This window comes from Oncorhynchus gorbuscha, linkage group LG03 (assembly GCF_021184085.1).
Source record: "Oncorhynchus gorbuscha isolate QuinsamMale2020 ecotype Even-year linkage group LG03, OgorEven_v1.0, whole genome shotgun sequence".
Classification (NCBI taxonomy): Eukaryota; Metazoa; Chordata; class Actinopteri; order Salmoniformes; family Salmonidae; genus Oncorhynchus; species Oncorhynchus gorbuscha.
The window spans coordinates 10875106-10888118 of NC_060175.1; the positions used below are offsets into that span (position 1 = coordinate 10875106).

Here is a 13013-nt window from a genome sequence, read left to right on the forward strand (position 1 = left end):
CTGTTTAGGGTTGTTTGGAGTAGGTCTACCTGTTTAGGGTTGTTTGGAGTAGGTCTACCTGTTTATGGTTGTTTGGAGTATGTCTACCTGTTTGGGGTTGTTTGGAGTAGGTCTACCTGTTTATGGTTGTATGTCTACCTGTTTATGGTTGTAGGTCTACCTGTTTATGGTTGTAGGTCTACCTGTTTGGGGTTGTTTGGAGTAGGTCTACCTGTTTATGGTTGTAGGTCTACCTGTTTAGTGTTGTAGGTCTACCTGTTTATGGTTGTAGGTCTACCTGTTTATGGTTGTAGGTCTACCTGTTTAGTGTTGTAGGTCTACCTGTTTAGTGTTGTAGTGTTGGTGGTCCTTCTGTAGCTCAGTTGGTAGAGCATGGCGCTTGTAACGCCAGGGTAGTGGGTTCGATCCCCGGGACCACCCATACGTAGAATGTATGCACACATGACTGTAAGTTGCTTTGGATAAAAGCGTCTGCTAAATGGCATATATTTATTATATTATTATTTATATGTAGGTCTACCTGTTTAGTGTTGTAGGTCTACCTGTTTATGGTTGTAGGTCTACCTGTTTAGTGTTGTAGGTCTACCTGTTTGGGGTTGTTTGGAGTAGGTCTACCTGTTTGGGGTTGTTTGGAGTAGGTCTACCTGTTTAGGGTTGGTTGGAGTAGGTCTACCTGTTTGGGGTTGTTTGGAGTAGGTCTACCTGTTTGGGGTTGTTTGGAGTCGGTCTACCTGTTTGGAGTTGTTTGGAGTAGGTCTACCTGTTTGGAGTTGTTTGGAGTAGGTCTACCTGTTTATGGTTGTTTGGAGTAGGTCTACCTGTTTGGAGTTGTTTGGAGTAGGTCTACCTGTTTATGGTTGTTTGGAGTAGGTCTACCTGTTTGGGGTTGTTTGGAGTAGGTCTACCTGTTTGGGGTTGTTTGGAGTAGGTCTACCTGTTTGGGGTTGTTTGGAGTAGGTCTACCTGTTTAGGGTTGATTGGAGTAGGTCTACCTGTTTATGGTTGTTTGGAGTAGGTCTACCTGTTTATGGTTGTTTGGAGTAGGTCTACCTGTTTATGGTTGTTTGGAGTAGGTCTTCCTGTTTATGGTTGTTTGGAGTAGGTCTACCTGTTTGGGGTTGTTTGGAGTAGGTCTACCTTTTTGGGGTTGTTTGGAGTAGGTCTACCTGTTTATGGTTGTTTGGAGTAGGTCTACCTGTTTAGGGTTGTTTGGAGTAGGTCTACCTGTTTATGGTTGTAGGTCTACCTGTTTGGGGTTGTTTGGAGTAGGTCTATCTGTTTAGTGTTGTAGGTCTACCTGTTTAGGGTTGTTTGGAGTAGGTCTACCTGTTTGGGGTTGTTTGGAGTAGGTCTACCTGTTTAGGGTTGTTTGGAGTAGGTCTACCTGTTTATGGTTGTTTGGAGTAGGTCTACCTGTTTATGGTTGTTTGGAGTAGGTCTACCTGTTTGGGGTTGTTTGGAGTAGGTATACCTGTTTATGGTTGTTTGGAGTAGGTCTACCTGTTTGGGGTTGTTTGGAGTAGGTCTACCTGTTTGGGGTTGTTTGGAGTAGGTCTACCTGTTTGGGGTTGTTTGGAGTAGGTCTACCTGTTTATGGTTGTTTGGAGTAGGTCTACCTGTTTAGGGTTGTTTGGAGTAGGTCTACCTGTTTGGGGTTGTTTGGAGTAGGTCTACCTATTTATGGTTGTTTGGAGTAGGTCTACCTGTTTATGGTTGTTTGGATTAGGTCTACCTATTTATGGTTGTTTGGAGTAGGTCTACCTGTTTAGGGTTGTTTGGAGTAGGTCTACCTGTTTATGGTTGTAGGTCTACCTGTTTAGGGTTGTTTGGAGTAGGTCTACCTGTTTATGGTTGTTTGGAGTAGGTCTACCTGTTTATGGTTGTTTGGAGTAGGTCTACCTGTTTATGGTTGTTTGGAGTAGGTCTACCTGTTTGGGGTTGTAGGTCTACCTGTTTGGGGTTGTTTGGAGTAGGTCTACCTGTTTGGGGTTGTTTGGAGTAGGTCTACCTGTTTGGGGTTGTTTGGAGTAGGTCTACCTGTTTGGGGTTGTTTGGAGTAGGTCTACCTGTTTATGGTTGTTTGGAGTAGGTCTACCTGTTTGGGGTTGTTTGGAGTAGGTATACCTGTTTATGGTTGTTTGGAGTAGGTCTACCTGTTTAGGGTTGTTTGGAGTAGGTCTACCTGTTTGGGGTTGTTTGGAGTAGGTCTACCTGTTTGGGGTTGTTTGGAGTAGGTCTACCTGTTTATGGTTGTTTGGAGTAGGTCTACCTGTTTATGGTTGTTTGGATTAGGTCTACCTATTTATGGTTGTTTGGAGTAGGTCTACCTGTTTATGGTTGTTTGGAGTAGGTCTACCTGTTTATGGTTGTTTGGAGTAGGTCTACCTGTTTAGGGTTGTTTGGAGTAGGTCTACCTGTTTGGGGTTGTTTGGAGTAGGTCTACCTGTTTAGGGTTGTTTTGAGTAGGTCTACCTGTTTATGGTTGTAGGTCTACCTGTTTAGGGTTGTTTGGAGTAGGTCTACCTGTTTATGGTTGTTTGGAGTAGGTCTACCTGTTTATGGTTGTTTGGAGTAGGTCTACCTGTTTATGGTTGTTTGGAGTAGGTCTACCTGTTTGGGGTTGTAGGTCTACCTGTTTGGGGTTGTTTGGAGTAGGTCTACCTGTTTGGGGTTGATTGGAGTAGGTCTACCTGTTTGGGGTTGTTTGGAGTAGGTCTACCTGTTTATGGTTGTTTGGAGTAGGTCTACCTGTTTGGGGTTGTTTGGAGTAGGTCTACCTGTTTATGGTTGTTTGGAGTAGGTCTACCTGTTTATGGTTGTTTGGAGTAGGTCTACCTGTTTGGGGTCGTTTGGAGTAGGTCTACCTGTTTGGGGTGGTTTGGAGTAGGTCTACCTGTTTATGGTTGTAGGTCTACCTGTTTAGGGTTGTTTGGAGTAGGTCTACCTGTTTGGGGTTGTTTGGAGTAGGTCTACCTGTTTGGGGTTGTTTGGAGTAGGTCTACCTGTTTGGGATTGTTTGGAGTAGGTCTACCTGTTTATGGCTGTTTGGAGTAGGTCTACCTGTTTATGGTTGTAGGTCTACCTGTTTATGGTTGTAGGTCTACCTGTTTATGGTTGTAGGTCTACCTGTTTATGGTTGTTTGGAGTAGGTCTACCTGTTTATGGTTGTTTGGAGTAGGTCTACCTGTTTAGGGTTGTTTGGAGTAGGTCTACCTGTTTGGGGTTGTTTGGAGTAGGTCTACCTATTTATGGTTGTTTGGAGTAGGTCTACCTGTTTATGGTTGTTTGGATTAGGTCTACCTATTTATGGTTGTTTGGAGTAGGTCTACCTGTTTATGGTTGTTTGGAGTAGGTCTACCTGTTTATGGTTGTTTGGAGTAGGTCTACCTGTTTAGGGTTGTTTGGAGTAGGTCTACCTGTTTGGGGTTGTTTGGAGTAGGTCTACCTGTTTAGGGTTGTTTGGAGTAGGTCTACCTGTTTATGGTTGTAGGTCTACCTGTTTAGGGTTGTTTGGAGTAGGTCTACCTGTTTATGGTTGTTTGGAGTAGGTCTACCTGTTTATGGTTGTTTGGAGTAGGTCTACCTGTTTATGGTTGTTTGGAGTAGGTCTACCTGTTTGGGGTTGTAGGTCTACCTGTTTGGGGTTGTTTGGAGTAGGTCTACCTGTTTGGGGTTGTTTGGAGTAGATCTACCTGTTTGGGGTTGTTTGGAGTAGGTCTACCTGTTTATGGTTGTTTGGAGTAGGTCTACCTGTTTGGGGTTGTTTGGAGTAGGTCTACCTGTTTATGGTTGTTTGGAGTAGGTCTACCTGTTTATGGTTGTTTGGAGTAGGTCTACCTGTTTGGGGTTGTTTGGAGTAGGTCTACCTGTTTATGGTTGTTTGGAGTAGGTCTACCTGTTTGGGGTCGTTTGGAGTAGGTCTACCTGTTTGGGGTGGTTTGGAGTAGGTCTACCTGTTTATGGTTGTAGGTCTACCTGTTTAGGGTTGTTTGGAGTAGGTCTACCTGTTTGGGGTTGTTTGGAGTAGGTCTACCTGTTTGGGGTTGTTTGGAGTAGGTCTACCTGTTTGGGGTTGTTTGGAGTAGGTCTACCTGTTTATGGCTGTTTGGAGTAGGTCTACCTGTTTATGGTTGTAGGTCTACCTGTTTATGGTTGTAGGTCTACCTGTTTAGGGTTGTTTGGAGTAGGTCTACCTGTTTATGGTTGTTTGGAGTAGGTCTACCTGTTTGGGGTTGTTTTGAGTAGGTCTACCTGTTTATGGTTGTTTGGAGTAGGTCTACCTGTTTATGGTTGTAGGTCTACCTGTTCAGGGTTGTTTGGAGTAGGTCTACCTGTTTGGGGTTGTTTTGAGTAGGTCTACCTGTTTATGGTTGTTTGGAGTTGGTCTACCTGTTTATGGTTGTTTGGAGTAGGTCTACCTGTTTATGGTTGTTTGGAGTAGGTCTACCTGTTTGGGGTTGTTTGGAGTAGGTCTACCTGTTTATGGTTGTTTGGAGTAGGTCTACCTGTTTATGGTTGTTTGGAGTAGGTCTACCTGTTTATGGTTGTTTGGAGTAGGTCTACCTGTTTGGGGTTGTTTGGAGTAGGTCTACCTGTTTGGGGTTGTTTGGAGTAGGTCTACCTGTTTATGGCTGTTTGGAGTAGGTCTACCTGTTTATGGTTGTAGGTCTACCTGTTTATGGTTGTAGGTCTACCTGTTTAGGGTTGTTTGGAGTAGGTCTACCTGTTTATGGTTGTTTGGAGTAGGTCTACCTGTTTGGGGTTGTTTTGAGTAGGTCTACCTGTTTATGGTTGTTTGGAGTAGGTCTACCTGTTTATGGTTGTAGGTCTACCTGTTCAGGGTTGTTTGGAGTAGGTCTACCTGTTTGGGGTTGTTTTGAGTAGGTCTACCTGTTTATGGTTGTTTGGAGTTGGTCTACCTGTTTATGGTTGTTTGGAGTAGGTCTACCTGTTTATGGTTGTTTGGAGTAGGTCTACCTGTTTGGGGTTGTTTGGAGTAGGTCTACCTGTTTATGGTTGTTTGGAGTAGGTCTACCTGTTTAGGGTTGTTTGGAGTAGGTCTACCTGTTTAGGGTTGTTTGGAGTAGGTCTACCTGTTTAGGGTTGTTTGGAGTAGGTCTACCTGTTTAGGGTTGTTTGGAGTAGGTCTACCTGTTTAGGTATTGTTTGGAGTAGGTCTACCTGTTTGGGGTTGTTTGGAGTAGGTCTACCTGTTTAGGGTTGTTTGGAGTAGGTCTCATCCTGAGGACGAGACTCCTCGTGCACAAACAGACAACACACCAATTATATCCTGAGGACGAGACTCCTAGTGAACAAAACAGACAACACACCAATTACATCCTGAGGACGAGACTCCTAGTGAACAAAACAGACTTACATCCTGAGGACGAGACTCCTCGTGAACAAAACAGACTTACATCCTGAGGACGAGACTCCTACTGAACAAAACAGACTTACATCCTGAGGACGAGACTCCTAGTGAACAAAACAGACAACTCCGCTTTTGTATCACGTTCTTAGGCTGGTTCCTCTCAACATCTATTCCTTTAAAACCAGAGGAACTTAATCATGGTCCTGGGGACCCAAACATGTATAAAGCTTTGGTTCCCCAGGATCAGGATGAAGAACCACTGCTCTACACCTATTCAAAGGCTGTGGGATTTTACGTTTAAGGGCCACACATAAGAGAAGAACAGATGATACCACTATATCTCTTGTGTACCATGCATAGTGAATACCCATGAGTTACATATGTAATATTCACTAAAGGTTCAGTCTTGGGCCAAACGAGAAGCAGATTGCAGAGAAAGATTGTGTTGGAGACGGTCTGGAAAAACTCCTGTTCCAAGTCATTAGAGCAACAGTACATGCTGAGAAAGCTCACTAAGCTAATATATAGCCATTAAAACCTTGGTTGTGTTTATGGGTAGAAGAGCTGATATATACTAACCAGATGTTACCTCAGTGGTTCCTGTGGTTCTATGGCCAATTCTGATTCTTTGTCCAATTATGGGAAACAGCTGATCAGAATTTGTCGGCCTGTATAAACGCAGCCTAAGTGTCCTTGTGGTTGTGAAGGCTTGGTTACTCTAACATCCATACTATTATTGACTGTGTCTGTGTGTGCTGTGTGTGTTTGTGTTTGGGGTAGAAGATCTGCGGGGTGTGACGATAGTAGAGCTGATTAAGAAGGAAGGCAGCACCTTGGGCCTCACCATCTCTGGAGGAACAGACAAGGACGGAAAGCCCCGCGTCTCCAACCTACGACCAGGAGGTCTGGCTGCCAGGTGAGATCTCACTTTTGTGAACAATGAGGTAATGACTTTTTTTTGGTGAAAGTATTCCATGAGGGTATGAGATAGGCAAGCAAGCAAGCACATCAAGATAGAAGAGAGAGAGAGGTCAACTCTGACTTGAGCTTTCATAGACCGGACCACACAACAGAGAGAGAGGTCAACTCTGACTTGAGCATTCATCGACCGGAACACACAGGAGAGAGAGGTCAACTCTGACTTGAGCTTTCATCGACCGGACCACACAGGAGAGAGAGGGAGCTTTCATTGACCGGAACACACAGGAGAGAGAGGGAGCTTTCATCGACCGGAACACACAGGAGAGAGGTCAACCCTTACTTGAGCTTTCATCGACCGGAACACACAGGAGAGAGAGAGGTCAACCCTGACTTGAGCTTTCATCGACCGGAACACACAGGAGAGAGAGGTCAACCCTGACTTGAGCTTTCATCGACCGGAACACACAGGAGAGAGAGGGAGCTTTCATCGACCGGAACACACAGGAGAGAGAGGTCAACCCTGACTTGAGCTTTCATCGACCGGAACACACAGGAGAGAGAGGGAGCTTTCATCGACCGGAACACACAGGAGAGAGAGGGAGCTTTCATCGACCGGAACACACAGGAGAGAGAGGTCAACCCTGACTTGAGCTTTCATCGACCGGAACACACAGGAGAGAGAGGTCAACCCTGCCATAGGCTGCTGGCTCATGTACGGAGGACTGGACTACATGATCTCTGCCTACAATAGGCTAGACATCTTTATTGCCCATTAAACATACACTGAGTGTTCAAAACATTAGGAACACATGCTCTTTCAATTGAGCAAGACAATTGAGACATGGAATGTGTATGCGTGCCTTTCAGAGGGTGAATGAATGTGGTATGGTAGTAGGTACCAGGCGCACTGGTTTGTGACAAGAACTGCAACGCTGCTGGGTTTGTCACTCTCAACAGTTTCCCGTGTGTATCAACAATGGTCCACCACCCAAATGGCATCCAGCCAACTTGACACAACTGTGGGAAGCATCGGAGTCAACATGGGCCAGCATCCCTGTGGAACGCTTTCGACACATTTTTAGTGACCATGCCCTGACGAATTGAGACTGTTCTGAGGGCAAAATCAGGGGGGCAACTCAATATTATTTCCTAATGGTTTGTACAGTCAGTGTATATTATATCAAAGGAACATTTTTCCTTCAGCTCTGCTAGACCTTCAGCCCCTCACGCTTACTCAATGTGGATGGATACATGTTCCCTTCCTAGTGCCTAGACCTCCAGCCCCTCACCCACCATTAACAGCCTCTGACCCAGACTGAGTCCCAAATGGCACCATTTCCCCTACGTAACACACTACTGTCCTGTGGGCCCTGGTCAAACCTAGTGCACTACATAGGGAATAAGGTGCCATTTTGTCTGAAACCGCAGTCACGCTGTATCAGCCAATCAGGCCTTGATGTAGGAGGAACCATTTCACTAGGGGCAGATTTGTCAAAACAAGGAATCTGTCCATAATGGCATCCTATCCCCCCATAGGGCTCTGGTCAAAAGCAGTACACTATATAGAGACTAGTGTGTCATTTGAGACCATGTCTAAGGACTTTGGTGATGATGCTAAAAATAGGCACAGAGTCTTTGTCTTTGGGCATTATCCGCTTGGGCTACTGACTGACCTGTTTGGCTTTTAAAGAAGGCTTTCCCCCTGGGAGATTTACAGTTGAGCTGCTCTGCAAGTTGTATTTTCTATGCTTTAGCCTTAGCTGGACAATTTATTTAGAAAAGTGGCTTTTATCCGAAGCTGTCTGACTCTGAATAAAGAAATTAGGGCATGTAAAAGTTTCAATTTACGTATAACTGGCATATTTAATGCAGATACAATATCAGCTAAATTAGCAATGTACCAACAAAGTAGTGTTAATTCTCACATGCAAGTAGTCTCACTTGTCAGGCTCATGGGTGCTTCACAGTGGCTGTGGTTAGTATCACTAACGTGTGAGACTCCTGTATAGCAGCATAATAGCCTGTTGTCATTGTAGATCTGTCACCATGTCTATCTGTGATCACTTTAATCTCAGTGGGTGTGTGAGAAGTCCTCATCTAGGACGAGCATCAAAGGAGCTTACTTTATGTTTTCATTTCCAACGTTAAGTAGCTTGCAACATATAATAATAATATATTCCATTTAGCAGACGCTTTTATCCAAAGCGACTTACAGTCATGTGTGCATACATTATGTATAGTAGGTAGAATTACATTTGAAACAAGATGTGTTTTTTGTGGGGTTTTTGTACAGTACGAGAGGAGAGGGCTTTGTCAGATGGAGTATTTGATTGACGTTCTCTACTTTTTGACAAACTCTCTGACTCCTACCGCTCTACCTCACAATCCTATTATAAGAAACATCAAAAAACATTTTCCGGTGGAGTCCGTCTTCAATACTTCAAACCAAAAGTTATCTATCTGGCACTCACTCACAACCAACAAGGAACGCATCGATTAACTCTGTCTGGCGGATGGGCCAAAAAATGATATATGATAACACTGTCTGGTCCTATCTGTTTGTCTGTGTGGAACTTGACACCAGAATGTTGTGTTGTAGAATATAATGGAACCAGATTGTGGTGTTGTAGAATATAATGGAACCAGAATGTTGTGTTGATGAATATAATGGAATCAGAATGTTGTGTTGTAGAATATAATGGAACCAGAATGTTGTGTTGTAGAATATAATGGAACCAGAATGTTGTGTTGATGAATATAATGGAATCAGAATGTTGTGTTGTAGAATATAATGGAAACAGAATGTTGTGTTGTAGAATATAATGGAACCAGAATGTTGTGTTGTAGAATATAATGGAACCAGAATGTTGTGCTGTAGAATATAATGGAATCAGAATGTTGTGTTGTAGAATATAATGGAAACAGAATGTTGTGTTGTAGAATATAATGGAAACAGAATGTTGTGTTGTAGAATATAATGGAACCAGAATGTTGTGTTGTAGAATATAATGGAACCAGAATGTTGTGTTGATGAATATAATGGAACCAGAATGTTGTGTTGTAGAATATAATGGAACCAGAATGTTGTGTTGGAGAATATAATGGAACCAGAATGTTGTGTTGTAGAATATAATGGAACCAGAATGTTGTGTTGATGAATATAATGGAACCAGAATGTTGTGTTGTAGAATATAATGGAACTAGAATGTTGTGTTGGAGAATATAATGGAACCAGAATGTTGTGTTGTAGAATATAATGGAACCAGAATGTTGTGTTGTAGAATATAATGGAACTAGAATGTTGTGTTGGAGAATATAATGGAACCAGAATGTTGTGTTGTAGAATATAATGGAACCAGAATGTTGTGTTGATGAATATAATGGAACCAGAATGTTGTGTTGTAGAATATAATGGAACTAGAATGTTGTGTTGGAGAATATAATGGAACCAGAATGTTGTGTTGTAGAATATAATGGAACCAGAATGTTGTGTTGTAGAATATAATGGAACCAGAATGTTGTGCTGTAGAATATAATGGAATCAGAATGTTGTGTTGTAGAATATAATGGAAACAGAATGTTGTGTTGTAGAATATAATGGAACCAGAATGTTGTGTTGTAGAATATAATGGAACCAGAATGTTGTGTTGTAGAATATAATGGAACCAGAATGTTGTGTTGTAGAATATAATGGAACCAGAATGTTGTGTTGGAGAATATAATGGAACCAGAATGTTGTGTTGTAGAATATAATGGAACCAGAATGTTGTGTTGTAGAATATAATGGAACCAGAATGTTGTGTTGTAGAATATAATGGAACCAGAATGTTGTGCTGTAGAATATAATGGAATCAGAATGTTGTGTTTGAATATAATAGAATATAATGGAACCAGAATGTTGTGTTGTAGAATATAATGGAACCAGAATGTTGTGTTGTAGAATATAATGGAACCAGAATGTTGTGTTGTAGAATATAATGGAACCAGAATGTTGTGTTGTAGAATATAATGGAAACAGAATGTTGTGTTGTAGAATATAATGGAACCAGAATGTTGTGTTGTAGAATATAATGGAACCAGAATGTTGTGTTGTAGAATATAATGGAACCAGAATGTTGTGTTGTAGAATATAATGGAACCAGAATGTTGTGTTGTAGAATATAATGGAACCAGAATGTTGTGAATATAATGGAACCAGAATAGAATATAATGGAATATAATGGAACCAGAATGTTGTGTTGTAGAATATAATGGAACCAGAATGTTGTGTTGGAGAATATAATGGAACCAGAATGTTGTGTTGTAGAATATAATGGAACCAGAATGTTGTGTTGTAGAATATAATGGAACCAGAATGTTGTGTTGTAGAATATAATGGAACCAGAATGTTGTGCTGTAGAATATAATGGAATCAGAATGTTGTGTTGTAGAATATAATGGAAACAGAATGTTGTGTTGTAGAATATAATGGAACCAGAATGTTGTGTTGTAGAATATAATGGAACTAGAATGTTGTGTTGTAGAATATAATGGAACCAGAATGTTGTGTTGGAGAATATAATGGAACCAGAATGTTGTGTTGTAGAATATAATGGAACCAGAATGTTGTGTTGTAGAATATAATGGAACCAGAATGTTGTGCTGTAGAATATAATGGAATCAGAATGTTGTGTTGTAGAATATAATGGAAACAGAATGTTGTGTTGTAGAATATAATGGAACCAGAATGTTGTGTTGTAGAATATAATGGAACCAGAATGTTGTGTTGTAGAATATAATGGAACCAGAATGTTGTGTTGTAGAATATAATGGAACCAGAATGTTGTGTTGTAGAATATAATGGAACCAGAATGTTGTGTTGTAGAATATAATGGAACCAGAATGTTGTGTTGTAGAATATAATGGAACCAGAATGTTGTGTTGTAGAATATAATGGAACCAGAATGTTGTGTTGTAGAATATAATGGAACCAGAATGTTGTGTTGATGAATATAATGGAACCAGAATGTTGTGTTGTAGAATATAATGGAACTAGAATGTTGTGTTGATGAATATAATGGAACCAGAATGTTGTGTTGTAGAATATAATGGAACCAGAATGTTGTGTTGTAGAATATAATGGAACTAGAATGTTGTGTTGATGAATATAATGGAACCAGAATGTTGTGTTGTAGAATATAATGGAACCAGAATGTTGTGTTGATGAATATAATGGAACCAGAATGTTGTGTTGTAGAATATAATGGAACCAGAATGTTGTGTTGTAGAATATAATGGAACCAGAATGTTGTGTTGATGAATATAATAGAACCAGAATGTTGTGTTGTAGAATATAATGGAACTAGAATGTTGTGTTGGAGAATATAATGGAACCAGAATGTTGTGTTGTAGAATATAATGGAACCAGAATGTTGTGTTGTAGAATATAATGGAACCAGAATGTTGTGCTGTAGAATATAATGGAATCAGAATGTTGTGTTGTAGAATATAATGGAAACAGAATGTTGTGTTGTAGAATATAATGGAACCAGAATGTTGTGTTGTAGAATATAATGGAACCAGAATGTTGTGTTGTAGAATATAATGGAACCAGAATGTTGTGTTGTAGAATATAATGGAACCAGAATGTTGTGTTGTAGAATATAATGGAACCAGAATGTTGTGTTGTAGAATATAATGGAACCAGAATGTTGTGTTGTAGAATATAATGGAACCAGAATGTTGTGTTGTAGAATATAATGGAACCAGAATGTTGTGTTGGAGAATATAATGGAACCAGAATGTTGTGTTGTAGAATATAATGGAACCAGAATGTTGTGTTGTAGAATATAATGGAACCAGAATGTTGTGTTGTAGAATACAATGGAACCAGAATGTTGTGTTGTAGAATATAATGGAACCAGAATGTTGTGTTGATGAATATAATGGAACCAGAATGTTGTGTTGTAGAATATAATGGAACCAGAATGTTGTGTTGTAGAATATAATGGAACCAGAATGTTGTGTTGTAGAATATAATGGAACCAGAATGTTGTGCTGTAGAATATAATGGAATCAGAATGTTGTGTTGTAGAATATAATGGAAACAGAATGTTGTGTTGTAGAATATAATGGAACCAGAATGTTGTGCTGTAGAATATAATGGAATCAGAATGTTGTGTTGTAGAATATAATGGAACCAGAATGTTGTGTTGTAGAATATAATGGAACCAGAATGTTGTGTTGTAGAATATAATGGAACCAGAATGTTGTGTTGTGGAATATAATGGAACCAGGATGTTGTGTTGTAGAATATAATGGAACCAGAATGTTGTTTTGTAGAATATATGAAATAGAATATTTGTCCTGAAATTTGTTTTCTCCCTGAAGTGAGGAGACTACTGCTGGGTTGGTAATATATTTTTGATAGGCATCATTGTGCCAAATTACCAAGGCCCAAGGTGTGTGTGCGTGTGTGTGCGTGTGTGTGTGTGTGTGCGTGTGTGTGTGTGTATGTGTGGGCGTGTGTGTGTGTGTGTGTGTGTGTGTGTGTGTGTGTGTGTGTGTGTGTGTGTGTGTGTGTGTGTGTGTGTGTGTGTGTGTGTGTGTGTGTGTGTGTGTGTGTGTGTGTGTGTGTGTGTGTGTGTGTGTGTGTGTGTGGGCGCATGTGTGTGGGCGCGTGCGTGTGTGTGCGTGCGTGCGTGTGTGTGTGTGTGTGTGTGTGTGTGTGTGTGTGTGTGTG

At 41.0% G+C, this 13013-nt stretch overlaps 1 protein-coding gene across 1 annotated transcript in view; it reads left to right on the plus strand.

The window, feature by feature from the left end:
• Positions 1 to 13013, plus strand: part of grip2b (glutamate receptor interacting protein 2b) — a 240773-nt gene that overhangs the window by 78532 nt on the left and 149228 nt on the right. Inside the window, 1 exon segment of the mRNA XM_046338982.1 lies at positions 6152 to 6287. Within this exon segment, the coding sequence (XP_046194938.1) occupies positions 6152 to 6287 (136 nt within the window).